The following is a 20,390-nucleotide window of genomic DNA, read 5'->3' on the forward strand; positions in this document are numbered from 1 at the left end:
TCCTCCCTTACCCACTCTGCTCAATTCATTATCATACATCTTTCCATAGTATAATTGGAAGAACAATAGGACATGGCACTCTTCAATTAGAAAAGACCTGAGTTCAATCATCATTGTGATGAGAGGAATCTTTATATGGACTTTTTTCAATTGAAGGTGAGTTAGTCAATCTGATATGAAGATAACAGGTTTTCTTCTCCTGGAAACTCAGGTTTCTCATTCCACATACAGGCGAATCAGCCAACAGGACTCATGCAATTTACAGACAAAATATACTGTTGTTGGTGGTGGTGGGCAGTAGATAGCACTATGTGTGTGTGTGTGTGTGTGTGTGTTGATGGTAGTTGTAGTGTGTAGCTGGGGAATTAAGCAGAAGAGACGGTGAGGTGTATAGGGGAGTAGTGTGCCCCCCCCCCCATGATGAATCCAAGTATTCTTTGGAGGTGTCATGCAATACTACTACTAATAATAATAATACTTCAGTTCATTATTAAGGGTCATCTAGAGGTAAGGAGGGCTAATTGGGTAGGAGTTAGATGGATGAATAATATCATTACGCACGAGCTGCAAAATTAAAAACTGCTGTGGAGGGTATATTAAGAGAAAGGTGACCAGCAAATTCATGAACAGTACAAGGCTCAGGCAAGAAACATGAACTGCATGGCAAGGAAGGCAAAATCAGATTATGAGAAGAATGTAGTTGAGCAGGCCAAAGGAAATCCCAAAGAGTTATTTCGTTATGTGGCAAGTAAGAGGAAGAATAACTATAGAAGATTAACCTTAATGAGTGATGATGGTCATGAGGAAACAGAAGCAGATAAAATAGTTGATTTACTGAGTGACCACTTTGCATGCATGTATTCATCCACTTCTGTTCCCACATTAGTGTCTGTCACATATGTGACAGAAACTAATGTGGGAACAAAGGTGGATGAATTGGAAGGTCTTAGGATATTGCAGAATCTCAATGTAAATACAGCTGTGGGATTAGATGGGATATCAGCTAGGGTTTTGCAAGAATGTGCAAGGGAACTTAGGCAATTCCTTTGACTAAGTTGTTTAATTTAAGTCTCATCTCTGGTAGAGTTCCAAGAGAGTGGAAAGAGAGCAAAATTATTCCTTTGCATAAGGGAGGTTCTAAGACTACAGTAGCAAATTATAACCAATCAGTATCTCAGGCGTGGTGGTAAACGTACTAGAAAAATTGGTAAAAAAGAGTGGGTAGAAAAAAATATGATACTGTATGAGGGTCAACATGGCTTTGTGAAGAGTCAGTCATGTGTTAGTAAATTATTAACTTTTTTATAATAGAGTAACAGCTGTTGGATAAAGGAAATGGCTACACAATGATTTTGCTGAATTTTGCAAAGGCATTTGACAGAATACCACATGGAACACTGTTATGCAAATTAGAACAAATGGGGATGGATATGACACTGGTTAAGTGGATAAGAGGGTAGCTGCTGGACAGATATCAAAAGGTGGTATATGGAGGGGCAGAATCAAGGCAAAAACAGGTGACTAGTGGTGTGCCACAATAAGGTTCAGTACTAGGACCATTGCTGTTTAATTTGTACATAAATGATATAGGAAATAACCTGAAAGGAAATATTCAATTGTTTGCTGATGATGCAAAATTAGGAAGAGTAATAGTTAATCAAGATGATGTGGAGAGCTTGCAGGAAGATTTAAATAGGCTGTCAGGGCAAAAGTTAATGGATGTCAGTTTGATGTCAAGAAATGGCAAGTTATGCATTTTGGGATAAACAGATTACAAGCTGTGTATCACATTGATGGCACTGTACTCCAGGAAATATATGAAGCTAGAGTTTAGCATGGTGGTAGACGAGTTAAAAGTTTAGAGGACATATTGCTAAGGTAGCCCATAAGATTGCTTGGCTTTTGAAGAACACATTAACAAGTAGAGATAAGGAAGTTGTGATTCCTCTTTATAAGGCCTAGATATGTCCACATCTGGATTACTGTGGTGAAGTCTTGTATCCTGGGGTTCCTTGAGGATGAGGAAGTGGTGAAGAGTCAGAGGTGAGTGGCTTGTGGAATGTTCCCTATGAGGATAGATTGAAGGTGTGTGAATTACCGAAGTTTGTTGATAGGAGAAAAAGAGGGGATATGATAGATGACATGCTGAATGGAGACAGGTACACAACCTTGAAAGAGAAGACTCAGAACAGAAGAGAGTGGAAGGAAAGTTTTTGTTACTAAGAGAAGAACCTGCTCATTTGCAGAATAGTTAAGAAGAAGAAGATAGAAACATTTAAGTTGCTTTAAGGGCTTTATAGGATAGATGCAGGGAAAATGTTTCAGCACTAGGCTGGAGGGGCCAGAACAAGGGTCATCTCTAGTAGTTGAATAAAGGTGTGGTTAGTAGGGATGTGAGGACTAGATTTTTCACTTGGAGTGTGGTGAATAAATGGAATGGGTTGCCATTCCATTCATTCACCTGTTAATGGGTTCAAGAAGATGTATCATTGATAGCGTAGATAGTATGGGTCTCCTGCGATGAGTCATTGGACTCCATGGAGGTTCCCACACAATAATAATAATAATAATAATAATAATAATAATAATAATATAAATTGGAATATATATTTCTGCTTAAAGGGTAGTAAATTATTAATATACTCCATTGGAAATAGTGTTTTATAGGGTTTTATATATCCTATAAAAAGGGTTTTATAGGATAGATGCAGGAAAAATGTTTCAGCACTTAGCTAGAGGGACCAAAACAAGGGATCATTCCTGGAAGTTGAATAAAAGTGTGGTCAGTAGTTGTGTGAGGACTAGATTTTTTGCTTGGAGAGTGGTGAATGAGTGGAATGGGTTGCCAGAATCAGTTGTAAATGCTTTCTGTCTGTTAATGATTTCAAGGAGTGGAAAGATAGATTGAGTCTCCTGCGATGAGTTCTTTGGACTCCATGGAGGTTCCTATATAATAATAATAATAATAATAATAATTATTATTATTATTATTCATTCAATTATACCACAGAGATAATTTGCACTTAAAGTTACAAAAGAAATGCGAATTCTTTAACATTTTCTGACAAGTATTACGGGATTTACAGGATACTATGGTAGCCCAGCACCATTAAGATTTCATTATTAGTTTCCTATTAGTATTTTTCTTTCAAAGTGGTTAATTATTTTTCAGCTCTCTAAAATAGTCAGCTCTCCAATAAAGCCAATCCTTTTTTCTAAGCTACTCTTAAATGCATTAATCCATGTAGATAATGATTCTTCTTTCTTCAATAGATTCAAATATAGATGCTTATATAAGGTGTCTGAAACTCTGGGATTTTCAATGAAATTTTCTTTTATGACATTTTGAATCAGATTAGATTGCACCCAGAGGCAAACAATTAAATATTGCCCCTGATGGATTATAAGAAAAAAATATAAGAAAATCTCCAATTGCTATTTTGTTTTTATCACAAGAGAAACATTAATGCAAAATGATTACATAATAATATTAATTAAATGTTTGCTCTACGGGGATATTGCACAATAAAACTGCTCTTCTAAATTTAAATTATAAGCTATGTCTGCTTCTATCGATAAGTTGTTAGACCAACCAACCTTTCTTGGGTCATTGCTGTTTACAAATCATTTTTAATCAGTTTAAGCTTGGAAAAACTTCTTTCCACACTTGCTATGCTAAGAGGAATTGTTAGAGTAGCAACAACACCTATTGCAATATGGCTGAATGAGTGCCCTTATTAAGCCATACCATGAAGCAGGCTGCCTCTATGCTACACTCTGTCGATGGTACTGATCAAAGTACAATATCACAATATCCATAGGAATTGCTTGTATGCTGTTATTCTGTGGTTTCAGGTGCATTTTTTCTTAATACACAATGTCTTTTATGTGGCCTCAAAAGAAGAAATCCATTGGAGTCATATCACAACTGCACTTTGGCCAAGCAATGGGACCACCTCTGCCTATCCATTTTCCTGGGAATCGGTTGTTGAGCACATACCACACAATCAGTGCATAATATGGTGGTGGGCTGAATCCTATTGGAAAATGAGGTCCTCCACATTCTCAGTCTGGGAAAACACAAAGTTCTCTACCATATCCAGGTATGCTACTCTCATAACTGTCTCCTTATGGAAAACAAATGGCTCAAGAATGCAATCATGCAGAATGCTGCACCAGACATTGACTTTCAGACTGTTATGGATGAACTGCACCACTTCATGTGGATTTTCTGACCCCATTACCCAACAATTAAGGTGATTCACAACTCCATGCACATGAAACATTGCCTCATCAGAAATTAAATGTTCTGGAGGTAGTTGTCATGTTCAGCAATGAGGTCTAACATGGTGGTCACAAACTGAACTCTTTGTGGCCTATCAGTAGGCTGAATGTGACAAACAAGATGCAGTTTATAAGAATGAAGTTTCAATCTGTTGTGAACAATGTCATGCACTGTGCTTTTAGGAATGTTTAATTGATGACTCACACTACAAACTGAATGTTTCAGGCCACTCTTTCCAGAGTGGCCTGGTGAGTGTCTGTTTAAAACACTTCCTGTTTCCAAGAACTGTTGATGCCACTTATGAAATCTTTTGTCACTCAGAGCATTCCTATCACACTCCCCCTGAAATTCCTTTGGACAATTGTCACTGACTTTGTTTCTGTGAACCATAACAAGTGCGGTGCTTTCTCTTGTAGTGATGCCATACTGCAGTATGGTACATTTGTACAGCTATCTGTGTCAACGTTTGTCAGTGCTGCTATCTGGTTGTTGCTTCATGAATATGCTCAAAACACCATCATGTGGTTTTCAAATAGAAAATACTTGTGTTAGAAACCCTAGAGTTATTTTTCAGACATCTGATACATTCTTGAATGATAATCATGTCAAGTTCTTTTGTGATATCTTCATTTTTAATAGCATTTTGTGAAAATGGATAACGGACTGGCAATTTTAATAAGGGATTGGTGGATTGATATCTTCAATAAATTGTGAGGGATATCTGGAAAGAGTAGTGGTGACAGGTAAATGGCTCAAAGTTGTGCATTAACCACTGGTATTTTAACTATATCACAATACATCCAGTTTTTTTGAAGGGAAATCAAAGCATAATCTACAAATAGGGAGTCATTTATTTGTAGATGATGCTAATTTGGGAAGGATTATAGAGAAATATGTGTGTTAAGTAAGGAGAAACTGGAATTCTCAGAGTAGAAAGGTAGCAGGAAAAGCCTCGTGCAGACTATAGCCTGGGTACAGATGGGAGCAGGACTAATCGGAATATTGGCATTACACTGGTTTGTCTCTATATGATTGCTATTATCTCTCATGATTTCTCAAGTATTAGAAGTCATGGGAGATGATTTTTATGGCTCTGATAATTCAGGTTGTCCAAAGATTATTGGCATTAATGAAATGTAGTTAATAAAACCTGATATCCATTATTCACATACTAGCCATTTTTGCACAAGACCTATCATATGTCTTGATAAACTTAAACTCATTTACTGATGAAGCACTCAACCATGGTAACCCATTGCATCCATTCATCACCCTCCAAGCAAAAAGTCTAGTACTAACATCCTTGTTAAGCACATTCATACACAATGTCCATATGTTATCTCTAGTTCTCTGCCTTCCCACCATGTACTAATGACCAGATCTGCATGCAGTAGTCCAGATATGCTCTTATTAAAACGGCTTAAAAAAGTGGACAATAAGTTCTCTATCCATGCATTCACCCTGTCCATTATTGGACAGGGTGAATCCAGGGACTTCAGAAGTCCCTGGCCTCATCAATTTCCTGTAGCTCAGTTCCATCAATATAGTACACAACTTGTGATCTCTTCTTCCCAAAGTGCATCACCTTACTCTTGGTCACATTAAAATGGCAGCCATTTACCTTTCCCCAAACTGCTAGTCTTTTAAATGATCCTGCAGATCTTTACATCACCTTCATTTAATATCGCCCTTCCTGGTTTTACATTATTAGCAAAAGATTGAATATTTCCTATCATATCATTTCCTGTATAGGGTGCCTGGCCTGGAGGTATCCAAAAATAACAGCTTATAATGTAAGAACCATTCATTATATATAGGAAATCTCTCCAAGATTTGTTTTGTCAGGCTTTCAAGGTTACTAGTGTGCATGTGTAGTCATGCATGCACAAAAACAGCATAAGAACAGATATTTTCTGGACATTGGATTGGAAGAGGAGGCCTAAATGCCTGGCCACCTAGATCTCCAGATATGATTCCAATGCACTTTTTTTGCTTAGGGCTGCTTGTAGCAAAGAAAAGTTTAAGATTTGGACAATTTGAAGCAGTTGCTCTAATAATGCTTCAGATGCTGAAAAACACTTGGCAAGAGTTTAAGTATCATTTTGACATCTGTCAAGCCACAAAAGGTGCCTACATTGAACTTTATTAACCTTCATAAAACTTGGTAAGTTACTCTGTATAATAACAAAAAATAGATGCTGAGATATATGTGTGTAATTTTGGATACCTCTAGCCCAGACACCCTGTATTATTGATGTACAAATCAAACAACAGAGGACCAAGTGCTGAACTTGGTACACTAATAGTTACCTGCCTTCTCCTGCACTCTTTGATATCTCTCCATCAGCTGCCGTCTAATCAAAATCACCAGATTCATATCCATTCCCATTTGCTCTAATTTATACAACAGAGTTTTTTGTGGAATCTTGTCAAATGCCTTTGCAAAGTCCAACAGTATCAGTAAGTAGGCATTTCCTTATCCATTTCCAGTGTCACTTTATAAATTATTAAGACAACACCTACCTTTTGCAAAACCATGCTGTCCCTTATAAAGTATACTTTAATCCATGCTCCTGAATTCTGTCTTTTACCAGTTTCTTCAATACCTTAAACACCTGAGATGCAGATTGGCCTGTAATTTGCTACTTCTGTCTTGAAGCCATCTTTATGCAGTGGGTCTATTTCCCCTTCCTTCCTCTACATTGATACTTGAAACCTTACCAGTACTGAAGATTAAATTAAACAGTTCGGTCAGAGAAGCTGATAATTTCCTTGCACATTCTTGTAATGCAAGGATCAATATGCATCTAATCCCATGGGTGTGTTCATATTGAGGTTCTTCAATATTCTAAGCACCTCCATTTCTTCAACCTCTATTCTCCCATCAGTAAATGTTACATCTGATGCAACATCACCACCTAGATGGTATCTCCTTGCAAAATGATCACTCAGTAGTTTAGCTATTTGGTTTGAATAAGTTATCTCCTCACCATCAGCACTTTATTAATGTTAGGTGGATGAATGATGCCATTCATCCACCTAACTCCTACCTGATTTATCTTTCTGACTCTGGGTATACAATCTAATACTGCTTTCTTCAAACACTCCTTGACCACCTCCATAGTTAAGGTGCACTTCCCATAATAAGCATTTTAACCCATGGAAATCTGTTATAATAATATGTCCTATCTTTTATTTAGTATTATTGTTTAAAATTAGAAGATCTTTAAGTATATACATATTTGCTATAATGCAAACAAACTAAAATAGAATGCAGTTTGCATGCAGATGGTGATTACCATGTAACTGTACATATTCATATTTGCTTTTACAGGGCAGAAATAATGTTAGGAAAAATACTGAAAAAAAAAGAATGGAGGTAAGATAAATATTTTTTTCTATATGTTAAATAACCATTGTCAAAAATGCAGTGTAGTAGTAATCATTAGTATATTATTGTTATTATTATTATTATTATTTTTTATTTATTTATTTATTTTTTATTGCACAGACATCTACAAGGAGCCTGAAGACTCATGAAGGAAGGCTTACACTAAATCTATTGATACAATAACTGTCACACCAGGTTCTGGTGACACTTTTCACCCCACTCACCATCTGAATCTAAAAGAATAAGCAGAGTGATTGAAGCATTGGATGTAAGGAGTAAGTGAGCAAAAGAGTTGGTGGTAGGGAAGAATGAATTGGTTGGAATCAAGGAGAATGTAAGAATAGATATCATGAGGTCATTAAGGAGAATAAAAGATAATATCATGGTAGGAATGGTAGTTGCTATCATTACTGCGTCCCTGGCAAATATGCTATTAGATTTCAGCAGATCTAATCCTTCACAAAGTTCTACTAACAGATTTCTAAAAGATACTCAAGTCATAATTTCAGCGCTCACTAATGAACGGTAAAAAATTAAAACCAGAAGCCCTAGAGATAATAGCCTGGAATGCAAACGGCTTAAGAAATAAGATCCTAGAACTCCAAAATTTTGCCCACAGACATCGGCCAGATCTTCTACTAATAAATGAAACGCATCTAAGACCAGCAGACAATCCCAAAATCTATGGATATCAGTCGTATAGAACTGACAGATCAACCCACAGAGGTGGAGGCACGGCAATTTTCATCAAAAATTTTATCTCTCATCACTCCATAAACATTCCTACTACCTCCAATCTTGAGATCACTGGCATCGAGATTCTCACGAGCTCAGTAGGCAAATTAAAAATTTTTGCAGCATACCATCCACCACCAAAAGCACTACTACCTTCTGATTTGAACGCCATATTTGACACTGGAGAGCCTACCATTGTGGCAGGTGATTTAAATGCCAAGCATTCTACCTGGAATAGCCACTCCACTAACAAAAATGGACAGATACTACAGAACTATGCTGATTTCAACAACCTTCATGTAATAGGCCCTGCTGATCCCACCCATCACAACACCTATGGTAGGGCCGATGTATTGGACATAGCCATACTGCAGCACATCAGACTCCAATACAATCTAATAACAATCAATGATTTATCATCAGATCATAATCCAATAAGGTTAAAATTAGGAAATCTTGAAAAATCATTCCCACCCCCTCACTCATTTATTCCTTGGGAAAGGCTCTCCAAGATGCTCCCGAAATATATTGGACCTGTTCCCATCATTAAATCAAAAGAGGAAATTGACATAGCTGTCAAAAATCTAACAGAACAGATTACAGCAGCCTGTACAGCAGTTACTACCCCTGCAACCACCCACAAGTCCAACCACCTGCCTGAAGATACTATGAATCTGATTAGGGAAAAAAATAAGGCTAGAAAAAGATACCATAACACTAGGGCGCCACAAGATAAACGGATCTTAAATAGGTTAAATTCTGCAGTGAGAGATGCACTCGCAGCTCATAGAACTCAACTCTGGGAAGAAAAACTGACCTCCATCTCTGCTGACAGTTACTCTGTATGGAATCTTATCCGAAAGATCAAGAACAAAAATAAACCTCTTCCCCCTCTGCAAATAGATTCAGGTCTCATCCACACCGATGCTGATAAAGCTGAGGCAATAGCGAATCATCTTGAAAATCAATGCAAACCTGCATACGGTCACCTTGACATTAGTCATATCTACAAGATACACCGTAATGTCAGATATTCACTCAAGTCTGCTCCCACACATTCTACTCAAATCACACCCACCTCACCTGCTGAAATATATGCTATTATTCAGAAATTCAAAAATAAAAAGGCTCCTGGACCCGACGGCATCTCCAACAAAGTTATAAAACTTCTACCTCGCAAAGCTATTGTTCATTTGGTAAACATAATCAACTCCATACTTCACTACAAGTATTTCCCTTCCTACTGGAAATTGGAGCACATTGTTCCAATTCATAAACCTGGAAAGGATCCCACTCTGCCACAGAATTACAGACCAATCAGTCTCATTTCTAATCTCGGAAAAATAGCTGAAAAGGTAATTCTTACTAGGCTTCAAGATTCTGTACTCCTGTTAAACATCCTGCCTGAGGAGCAGTTTGGTTTCAGACAGTTGCATAGTACCACACAACAAATACACAGATTGGTGGAACATATCATCACAGGTTTTAACTGGCGCCAATGCACTGGGGCTGTTTTCCTAGACTTAGCCAGTGCATTCGACAAGGTTTGGCATTATGGTTTACTATACAAGCTTATATCATCCGGTATCCCAATCGGAATCATTCAACTCTTAAAGACGTACCTCTGTGATAGGCGCATGCAAGTGAGACTAAGTGGAGTGGTGTCCTCACAGAAACACATCTTGGCTGGAGTTCCACCCTTGTGGAACTCCAGCCAAGATGTGTACTTGGCTGGACCAAGTACACTAGCACCAATCCTATTCTCCTTATACCTGCATGATATACCACACAACCCATTATCTTCAATTAAAGCTCTTTACGCTGATGACACAGCGATATTGGCCAGATCATTAAAGCCCCACTTAGCCATCAAGAAACTCCAAGAAAACCTACTGCAAATAGAACAATATTTTGCTAAATGGCGACTCCAGGTGAATCCTCAGAAGAGCATAGCCGTCTTATTCTCTAGAAGATCAGTGCTTCCCAAAGAAGATATTCTCCTCTTTAACACAAAAATTCAGTGGAAAACAGAGATCAAGTATCTCGGTGTAGTAATGGACAGTAAACTGACTTTCAACTCCCATATCAAGACTCTCTGTGCAAACACATCCAAAACCATAGCCCAGCTCTATCCGCTAATAAACAGAAACAGTAAACTGAACACCAGAATCAAACTTCTCATATACAAACTGATGGTTCGTCCAATACTCACCTATGCCTCACCGGCTTGGAGCCATACTTCAAACTCAAATATCATTAAATTACAACGCATTCAGAACAAGTGTCTTAGAATGATCCTGGGCGCTCCATGGTTCATCCGAACTGTCCAACTGCACCGCGACACAGAGGTTCCCTATATTTACACCTTCATGCAGACTATAGCAACCAAATTCTTTTCAAAGGCAAGTGTGCATCCTAACAGACTGATCAAACTGGCCGCTGACTATGATGCAATGGACTATTCTAAGCACAAAAGACCTAAAGCCATCCTAAATCCCCTCACTGAGGATTAATCTCCTAGCCCAATCAGGGCGAGCAATATAGCTCATAAACTCTTTCCACTCACAGTCTCTGTTAAGATAGCCGGGAATATGAAAAGCTTTTGCTTCACCTGTTAAGCCAGTAATGTTACTAGTTACTAGGAATGGTAGTCAGTGTGTTTCCCAGGTATGACAGTGATGAGTTGAGGTGGAGAGCAAAGCTCATGAATGGTATGTTAGTCAGAAATGTGTGAAGAGAAAAGAATGCAGTTTATGAATATGTGGTTACTCCCTCAAAATCATTCCACACATGGGATGATTTTGAGGGGCAAATTGAATTGTATAAGAGTGATGGACTACATTTTAGTGGTTTTGGTGTCAGTTATTTGAAGAGTCTGTTGTTGGAAGGGAGATCAATGACTGCAGAGAATGGATTTGAGCAAAAAGCGATATGGAAGCAAAGCAAAAAGTGATATGGAAGGAAGAGTAAGGTAGGAAGTATTAAAGGAATGCTAATGAATGGAGAGTGAGTAGCATGGGTGAGGAGAATGAGAGAACAGGAGTGCTAAATAAAATGGGTGGAGTCAGGGGAAACAGCATGAGAAAGGTTAATACTGGGAGGAGAAGTGAATGTGTGAGTATACAAGAAAGGAATGGAATGGCCTGAGGTTTGTATGTGTGTATGTGTGTGTGTGTGTGGGGGGAACTATTAAGATTTTAGGTAATGAGAGAGAAGAATGTCAGGAGAAAGGAACAGAAGATTCATATCTGAGAGGTCCTATCAGTGAAACTTGTTATAGACACAGAAATGAACTGTTATGTTTGCATATGAATGCCAGAAATATCAGAAATAAGGAGAATAAAATCATTGCATTAATTACATTCATTCCCCCAAAAATTATTGAAATAATTGAGAAGTGGTTAGATGAGGATAACATTCATAGAGAAATAGAGATGGAAGGGGGGGGGCAGGATATGATGTTTTTTTATGAAGGCAGAAAATGCAAGGAGGTGTTGATGATAGAAAGAAAGTTGTGCCCATGCAAGGTAAAGATGCAAGAGGGAAATAGTGGAGAATGGTAACAATAAAATCTATATGCAAATAGGAAAAGGTGATTTAAATTATGGCAATATAGATTGAGATTATCACCAGGTGGTATTTTGCTGGAAGGCTCCTGTTTCAGATAAGGTTTTTGAAATAATTAATTGTAAATAAGTGTGTATTTGTTTATTTTTTTATGTTGAGCCCATACATGAGAGGTTGGTTGATCAACCTATAGTATATTATTACCGTATATGAGTAGTGGGTTGGGAAAGGAAAAACTTGTTTACATTTGATTTAAAAGCCTGTATGTTGTATTCCTTGGGAAATACATCAGGGGGAAGACTGTTCCAGTACAGCAGTAGCAGGGATGAAGGAGGAGGTAAAGAAACTTGTTCTGTTGGTTTCAAGGTGCACTGTGAAGGGTTGTTGAACAGCAGCTGTACATGTTCCAATGTTATTTCAGATGAACGTTAATTTCCCATGGAAATATTTATAGAATATATGAATTGCAGAGACCAAACATCTATGTGAGAGTGAGGGGAGCAAGTTGGTAAGAGATGGGCCATTTATCAGTCTAATTGCTCTCCTCTATTGAGTCAAGCATTTTGAGGGAGCTTTTAGGAGCCCACTCCAAATGTGAGAGCAGTATTCAAATGCTGGGAAGATTTGTGATTTGTGTAATGTTAACACTATTCACGGGTGAAGTAACATCTTGAGCAAAAGAGAAATCCTAGTTTTTTTGAAGCTGAGGATGTAATGGTTGTGATGTGTTTATGCCAGGATAGATTTTATGTCAGGGTAATTCCAAGAAGAGAAATCTCAAATTATCTGGAAATTTGGGTATTATAAAAAGTAATACTGGGAAAAAAATAGTTCTTTTTTATGAAAAATAAGATGGAACTGGGTTTTATTAGCATTGAAATTGATGAGGTTATCTATACCCCATTGGAGGATGACTTGGAGATCAGAATTGAGGGTGGTAGTGGTGGTTGATGTTCTGTAGGTTGAGGTGAGTTGTGTAGAATAGTATTTGTCAAATGAAAGGGAGGAGTGCAATGTGCTGTCGTCTGCAAAACTGTATATTGGGTTGGAGGTCAACTGAAGTAAGTCATTGATCTACAGAAGGAAGAGGGTTGGTGAGAGAACTGAACCTGGCGGGACCCCCAGTATTAGTTGGATGGTGAGAGGATAAGTAACCATCCACCATCACACACAGTGTGTCCAGACAGAAAGCTGGCAATCCAACTACAGAAGTCCTGAGACAGACCCAATGATAGTAGTGCGCTTAGTAAGCCTTTGTGCCAGAACTGGTCAAAAGGTTTGGAGATATCAAGTGTAACCACTTGAGATTTGCCAAACTTCTCCATGGCATTTCTTCAGAGATAGGTGACATATGTGAGCAGATCTCCTGTTGATTGGCAGTGATGGAATCCATATTAGCGATCACATATTAGGTGGATGCCTTCAAGGTAGTGTTGGAGTTGGGAATTGATAATTTTTTCCATTACTTTAGACAGGACTGAGGTATGTGAGATAGGGCAGTAATTGTATGACAGTGACTAGTCACCATTCTTGGGAATGGGTTGAATATAGGCCAATTTCCAGGTTGTGGGATAGATGTGGATGGTTTGCATTTGAATGGATTCGGTGTAAGGAGACTTGAAAAAGTGTTGTTGAATGAAGTGGATGTGCAGAATCAGGGAAACTAGATTTATTAATAGGGGGGAAGTAGATGGATAGTTAGTATAAGGCATCAAGGTAGGGATGGGGCTAACGGGGGTCTGCAATTCATGTATACTAATGCTAGGAGTATTAGGAACAAGAAGGAAGAATTTTTGGTCTTGGTCGGCACTTCCAGACCACAGGTTATTGGCATTAGTGAAACACTGGCTGAAGATGATATAGCTAGTGGGATTGAATGTGAGGGATATAGTGTGTTCAGGAATGACAGGGAGAATAAAATGGGTAGGGTGAAAGTACTATTGATGATGGCTGATGAGCTGCAGCCAAGGAGAATAGAAGTTGAATTGCAGGATAGAGAAAAGAGCACATTTGAGGCCATTTGGTGTGAGATCGAGGCTAGCAGAACAAAATATACAATTGGGTGCTGCTATAGACCAGGTAATGGAAAAGATGGTGGAGATAGTATGCATAAGCAAATAGAAGAAATGAGTGGAAGGAGGGTAATTATTATGGTAAATTTCAACTATGGTAGCATTGATTGGAGGGAGGAGAGGACACATGGGAGGAAGGAATTGGATTTTATGCAGTTATTAAGGGATAACTATCTGCGACAGCATGTAATGGAAAATACTAGGGGTCAGAGAGTGCTTGAACTAGTAACTGCATCTGAGAATTTGGCTGTAACGAATATGACCACATTGCCACCAATTGGTGAAAGTGATCATAGGGTCTTGACTTGGGAGGTGGCTAAAGGTGTGGAATTTACAATTAAGACAGGGTATATGTGGAATTATCGGGCTGGTAAGTATGACAAGCTTAGGAGTTTGATTGGTTCAGTGCCATGGCATGTAAAACTGTAAGGGCCGAATGTTGATAGTGCATGGGAGGCAGTTAAGAAGTGTTTGCAGGAGGCAATGGCTGACTGTATACCTAGAGTCCGAATAATAAATCAAGTATGGATTAAATGGATGAATAACACCATTAAGCTTGAGCTGCAAGAAAAGAAACAACTGTGGAGGGAATTTAAGGAGAAAGGTGAACTGCAGGCACATGAACGGTATGAAGCCCAGGCCAGAAAGGTAACAAGTGTGGTAAGAAAAGCAAAAGTGGATTATGAAAGAACATTAGCCATGCAGCCTAAAGAGAATCCCAAACAGTTTTTTCGATATTGCAAGTAAAAGAAAAAATGGATACGGCAGATTGATTTTAAAGAGTGCCGATGGTAGGGAGGTAACCGAATCAGTTGATATAGTAGAATTAGTGAGTGAGCACTTTGCAAGAGTATAATATCCAGGTGGTGACATTGCAGAAATGGAAGAACAGCTTATACGGGAATTTGGTGAATGAAGTGGAGGTGAATAGTCTATTGCAAAACCTCAATGTCAATTCACCTGCGGGATTGGATGGTATACCAGCTCGTGTCGTACAAGAAGCGGCTAAAGAATTGTCAGTCCCTTTGACCATTTTGTTTAATTTGACTCTCGAGTCTGGGTTAGTCCCAAGGGGGTGGAAAGAGGGGAAAATAGTTCCACTGCATAAAGGAGGTTCCAAGACTGCTGTTGAAAATTACCGGCCGATCATCATATGAGGAATTGTTGTCAAGGTCTTGGAGAAAATAGTCAAGAGGAAAATACAAGATTAGATAGATGAAAATGGGATACTGTATGGGGGACAGCATGGTTTTGTGAAGGGTAGATAATGCCTCAGTAACTTGCTCACATTTTGTAACACAGTGACAGCTGAACTGGATAAGGGTAATGGGTTTGCAGTGATTCTACTGGACCTTGCTAAAGCCTTTCATAGGATACCACATGGAATTCTAATCAGTAAACTGCAGCATATGGGAATGGATATGGGGTTGGTGAGATGAATAGGAGGGTGGTTGATGGAGAGATATCAGAGAGTGGTTTATTCAGGAGTAGAGTCCAAAATACAGCCTGTGATTAGTGGTGTGCCGCAGGATTCTGTTCTTGGACCACTACTGTTTAACTTGTTCCTTAACGATATAGGAAAGGATCTGAGAGGAACTGTGCATCTGTTTGCGGATGATGCAAAGTTAGGTAGAGCAATAGTGAATGCTCAGGATGTCAAAATTTTGCAGGATGATTTGGATAGTTTGGAGGACTGGACTAAGGAGAATGGATGTGAATTTAATGTGTAAAAATGTAAGGTTTTGCATTTTGGGGTGAAAAGATTAGCAGCAGTATATCACATTGGTGGAACTGTACTCCAGGAGATTGGTGAGGCCAGGGATTTGGGAGTGTTGGTGAATAGGGAGTTGAAGTTTAGGGGACACATCGCAAAAGTGGCAAAATCAGCTCATCAAATCACTTGGTTGCTGAAAAACACTTTAACAAGCAGAAATAAACGGGTTATTGTTCCTCTGTATCGAGCCTTGAAAGACCCCATCTAGACTACTGTGCCCAGATATGCGTGCCAGGGTTTCTTTTCGATGGGGAAAAGGTGGAGAGGATCCAGAGACGAGTGACAAAGATAATAGCAGGACTATGGAATGATCCTTATATGAACAGGTTGAAGATTTGTGGGCTGCAGAAATTGGTTGATAGGCAGAAAAGGGGTGATATGATTGAGACATTCAAATTACTGAAGGGTTTCTATAAGATTAATTCAGAAGATATTTTTGAGAATAGGACTGGTAGTCGGAGGACTAGGGCCCATCAATAGAAGCTTGGTAAGAGTGTGGTTAGCAAGGGTATTAGAGCTAGGTTTTTTACTTGGAGAGTGGTAAATGAGTGGAATAAGCTGCCAGAGTCTGTTGTGGGTGCCATGACTGTAAATGAGTTGAAGGTTAAGTGTGATGGATACTGTATGAATGTTGAATAGTTGTTCTTGACATGATGTTGGACCTCCCTTGATCAGTCTAAGGACTCCTTGGAGCTGCCTGTAATAATAATAATAGTACCATTGGAATAAGAGAGTATATACAGGCAACATAGGATAGGCATCAGTTGTGGTGCACAAACTTTCAGGACAATTGAGGAATGCCATCAGGTCCTGGAGACTTTTTTGTGTCTAATTTGCACAGTAATTTTCTGATCTCTTTCTGGCAAAAGGATATATGGGGGCATTGTATGTTGAGCATCTAGAATGGTGAGGTTGGGGCATTTGGCATTGTAAGTTTTAATAAGGGAATACTGTTAGTAGACATATAAATACAAAATTAATGACGGAAAAACTCTCGTAAAAAGATTATTTAATAGTATAATTTTTGCCTGCATGTCACAGGCATCTTCAGTATATTTTAAGCTAAAATTAAACAATAACTGACAATTCCAAAAAGTGAGCTAATGTAAGATAACTAAAAAGGTCAACAAATTTCCTATCTTAAAAAAAAAAAATATATATATATATATACATACACACAATAAAAAGTTATGAAAGATTAGCTGATTTATAAAGTACTATCTCCCATAAAGGGGAATTTTATAGACGTAAACTATTGGATCTGTTTAAGTTAGGAGAGGGAAGTAAAGTTTCAAGTTTCACATGTTTCTGATAAAGCCATTCCATGAGGAACCGACTTTTGTGAAGGACTCTTGTCTTCTTCCAATGAACTCTATGTCTAGTGATGATGGCATGTTCTGCAAATCCATTCAGGTTCAAGGTATTGAATATAAGACTGGTGTTCTTCTGGTCGAATGGAGGCAGATCTTCCTGTTTGTCCGAAATAAGATAATCCACAAGAGCAAGGAATCTGGTAGACACCTGGATAATTAAGATGTGGAAGCCTCTCCTTAGGAGAAGTGAGAATGGTGGAGATTTTTCTGAACGGTCGAAAGGCAACAAAAATATTCAGTGGTTTTAAAACTTTTGCTATACATTTACTAATTCCTTGTACATAAGGGATAGGAATGTGCGTTAAAACACTGGTTCATCAGGCCCACTCCTTTTGTTCTTCAGATGATGTATTACAGAAAGAACTGCAGTATATTATTTCTTCCTTTCTATCTAATGGATATAAGAATTCCTTCATCAAAAGAGATTTGAGTAGTTTTAATATGTCTTCATCATCAAATACAAAAGAAATAATGCACATTCCTATCCCTTATGTACAAGACATTAGTGAACGTTTAGCAAAAGTTTTAAAACCACTGAATATTTTTGCCTTTCGACCATTGAGAAAAATCTCTACCTTTCTCACTTCTCCTAAGGACAGGCTTCCACATCTTAATTATCCAGGTGTCTACCAGATTCCTTGCTCTTGTGGATTATCTTATTTCGGACAAACTGGAAGATCTGCTTCCATTCATCTAGAAGAACACTAGTCTTATATTCAATACCTTGAACCTGAACAGTCTAGACTTGCAGAACATGCCATCATCACTAGACATAGAGTTCATTGGAAGAAGACAGGAATCCTTCACAAAAGTTGGTTCCTCATGGAACGGCTTTATAAAGAAACATGTGAAACTTTACTTCAGTCTCCTAACTTAAACAGATCCGATGATTTACGTCTATCCCCCTTTATGGGAGATAGTACTTTATAAATCAGCTAATCTTTCGTAACTTTTTAATGTATATATTATTATTATTATTTTTTTTTTTAAGTTAGGAAATTTATTGACCTTTTTAGTTATCTTACATTAGCTACTTAGGTGGCACTTTTTGGAATTGTCAGTTATTGTTTAATTTTAGCTTAAAATGTACTGAAGATGCCTGTGACGTGCAGGCGAAAATTATACTATTAAATAATCTTTTTACGTGAGTTTTTCCGTTATTAATTTTGTATTTTTATTTGCCATTGTCAGTTATGCATACATTGGAAGCAAAGTGTGAATCCAGAAGATTGGCTTTTTCTGTGGGTGATGATGCAATAGAGCCATCTGGGTATGATAGTATTGGGCAGAAATTATGGCCAATTGCTTTGGTGAGAGACCAAAAAGCTCAGCTGCACTTTGGACAGGCTACTAGTTTCCTGCTTGTTGCTCTTTCAAAACTGGAAGCATTGATTGTTTTTTTGTTTTTTTTGCATCTATTTCAGGTTTCAGTATAAGCTATAAAGGAGGATGGAGATCTTGATTTGAGCCAGTTATGGTATGTTTGGTTTTTCATTTGCACAGCCTTGGCATGTCTTTTTGATAACCAGGATTTACTTATTGAATGGCAGTTCAGTGTAGTGTAGGGAATGTATGTTTCCATGCAGGTGAGGATTACTTTGGTGATAAGTTCAGTGCATATGTTTGGGTTGGAAGACCGGAAGCAATAGTCCAACCATGGAAACATGGCACAGAAGTTGTGGAGACCGTCCCACTTGGCACTGTTATAATGCCAAACTAGTCTTGTGTAGGAGTGGCTGTGTAAGCATTTTTGCATTGGGGAGGAGATGAGTACTAGATTGGGGTCAGAATTACCTGGGGGGGGGAAGGGCACTGCTTTCACTGTGTATTTGAAAGGGTCATTGGTGAGGAAGAGGTCTAGGGTGTTTGGGGAGTGGTTCGAGTTATTTGGTATTCTGGTGGGCATCTGAAGAAGTTGTATAAGGTCGTTATTGACGGCAAATGTTTTAACATCTCTAACTGCAAGATTTGTACAACTGGAGGAGGAAAGCCAGTTGGTGTTGTGCACATTAAAATCTCCTAGGAGGATGATTTTGCTGTTGGGAAAGTGGCACTGGAGAAAATAATTTTTAATGAAAGAAAATTAAAGAGTTTAGAGTAGTTGGTTGCATTGAGGGAGCGACAGAGACAGCATATGAATTTGACTGAGTGAGGAAGAGGTATTTTAAACTAAAGAAGGTCAAAGTTGGGCGATTCAAGGTTGTGTGCTCTCTGGCAAGGTATGTCAGAGCAGACATATGCGCAGATACCCCACTTGGGTTGAAAGGAGAAAGTTGCTGGGGAAGGTAAGATTTCTTTTGCTTGCCTACTCCTCATATCCAACGCCTCAATCACTCTATTCGTTTTACCTCCAGGAAAATAAACCTTGTGCATTTTCTCATTTACCACACTTCTAATAATCGAATTCTCATACAATGCCACTCGTGGGTCTTTCATTACCTTTTTCATACAGACATCATTCATTTTCATCTTCTTTACTCTTCCATACATATGTCCAATTTTCTTGATTTCACTGCATCTGTTTGATATCTTGCCTCATCTTAACCAAGTCAGCTTTCAAATCTTACATTACTTTTTTGCTCTCATACACTCTCTTAATTTTATCGCCAGCCATACATGCTGGTTTGCCATCAACACTGCTCACTACCTTACTCTTTTTAATTGCACTCTGTTTTTCAACTTCCTCTACATTCATATTGCTTTCATCACTCTTACCATCAATTTTTAAGTTCATTAGATTGCTCATTCTCTAAAAAACAGAACGAGCAATTTCTTTCTTTCCAATTTTTTGCTGCTCTTTTACACTATCCCTCTTTGCTATCAGGTGAGCACTCATCCTTTTTGTGGCATTCTCGCTACTAACATTTTCATTTACCACTCATGAAGTCCTCATTCAGATCACACTCGACACACATCCTCTTTCCTTAAATATCCATAATTTATGTACATAATCAAACGAATATATAGCACATATGCATGGTTAGCTTAGTGGCTGTGCACTTTGCAACATATGCCTGGGGAAGGAGTGTCCTAGGTTTGATTCCCATCAGTGATGTGAGGAGCCGAAGGATCTTCCTCAGCCATAGCCAAGTTAGCCGGTCTTGGGCACGGACAGTAGGGTTTTTCCCCCAGTTTATCCTGGGGGTTTTTTCATCCCGCAAAGCAGGCAAACCAGCCTTGAGAACTCAACACT

General features: G+C 38.4%; 1 protein-coding gene across 1 annotated transcript in view; it reads left to right on the forward strand.

Annotated features, from left to right (window-relative positions):
• Window positions 1-20,390, forward strand: part of LOC150107665 (voltage-gated potassium channel subunit beta-2-like) — a 257,488-nt gene that overhangs the window by 88,755 nt on the left and 148,343 nt on the right. The window contains exon 7 of the mRNA XM_090392162.1: window positions 7,620-7,664. Coding sequence (XP_090248288.1) covers window positions 7,620-7,664 — 45 coding nt within the window. The remainder of the gene's footprint in view (window positions 1-7,619; window positions 7,665-20,390) is intronic.

Source organism: Typopeltis vanoorti, chromosome 4 (assembly GCF_054136105.1).
Source record: "Typopeltis vanoorti isolate ZY-2024b chromosome 4, IOZ_Tvanoo_1.0, whole genome shotgun sequence".
Lineage (NCBI taxonomy): Eukaryota > Metazoa > Arthropoda > Arachnida > Uropygi > Thelyphonidae > Typopeltis > Typopeltis vanoorti.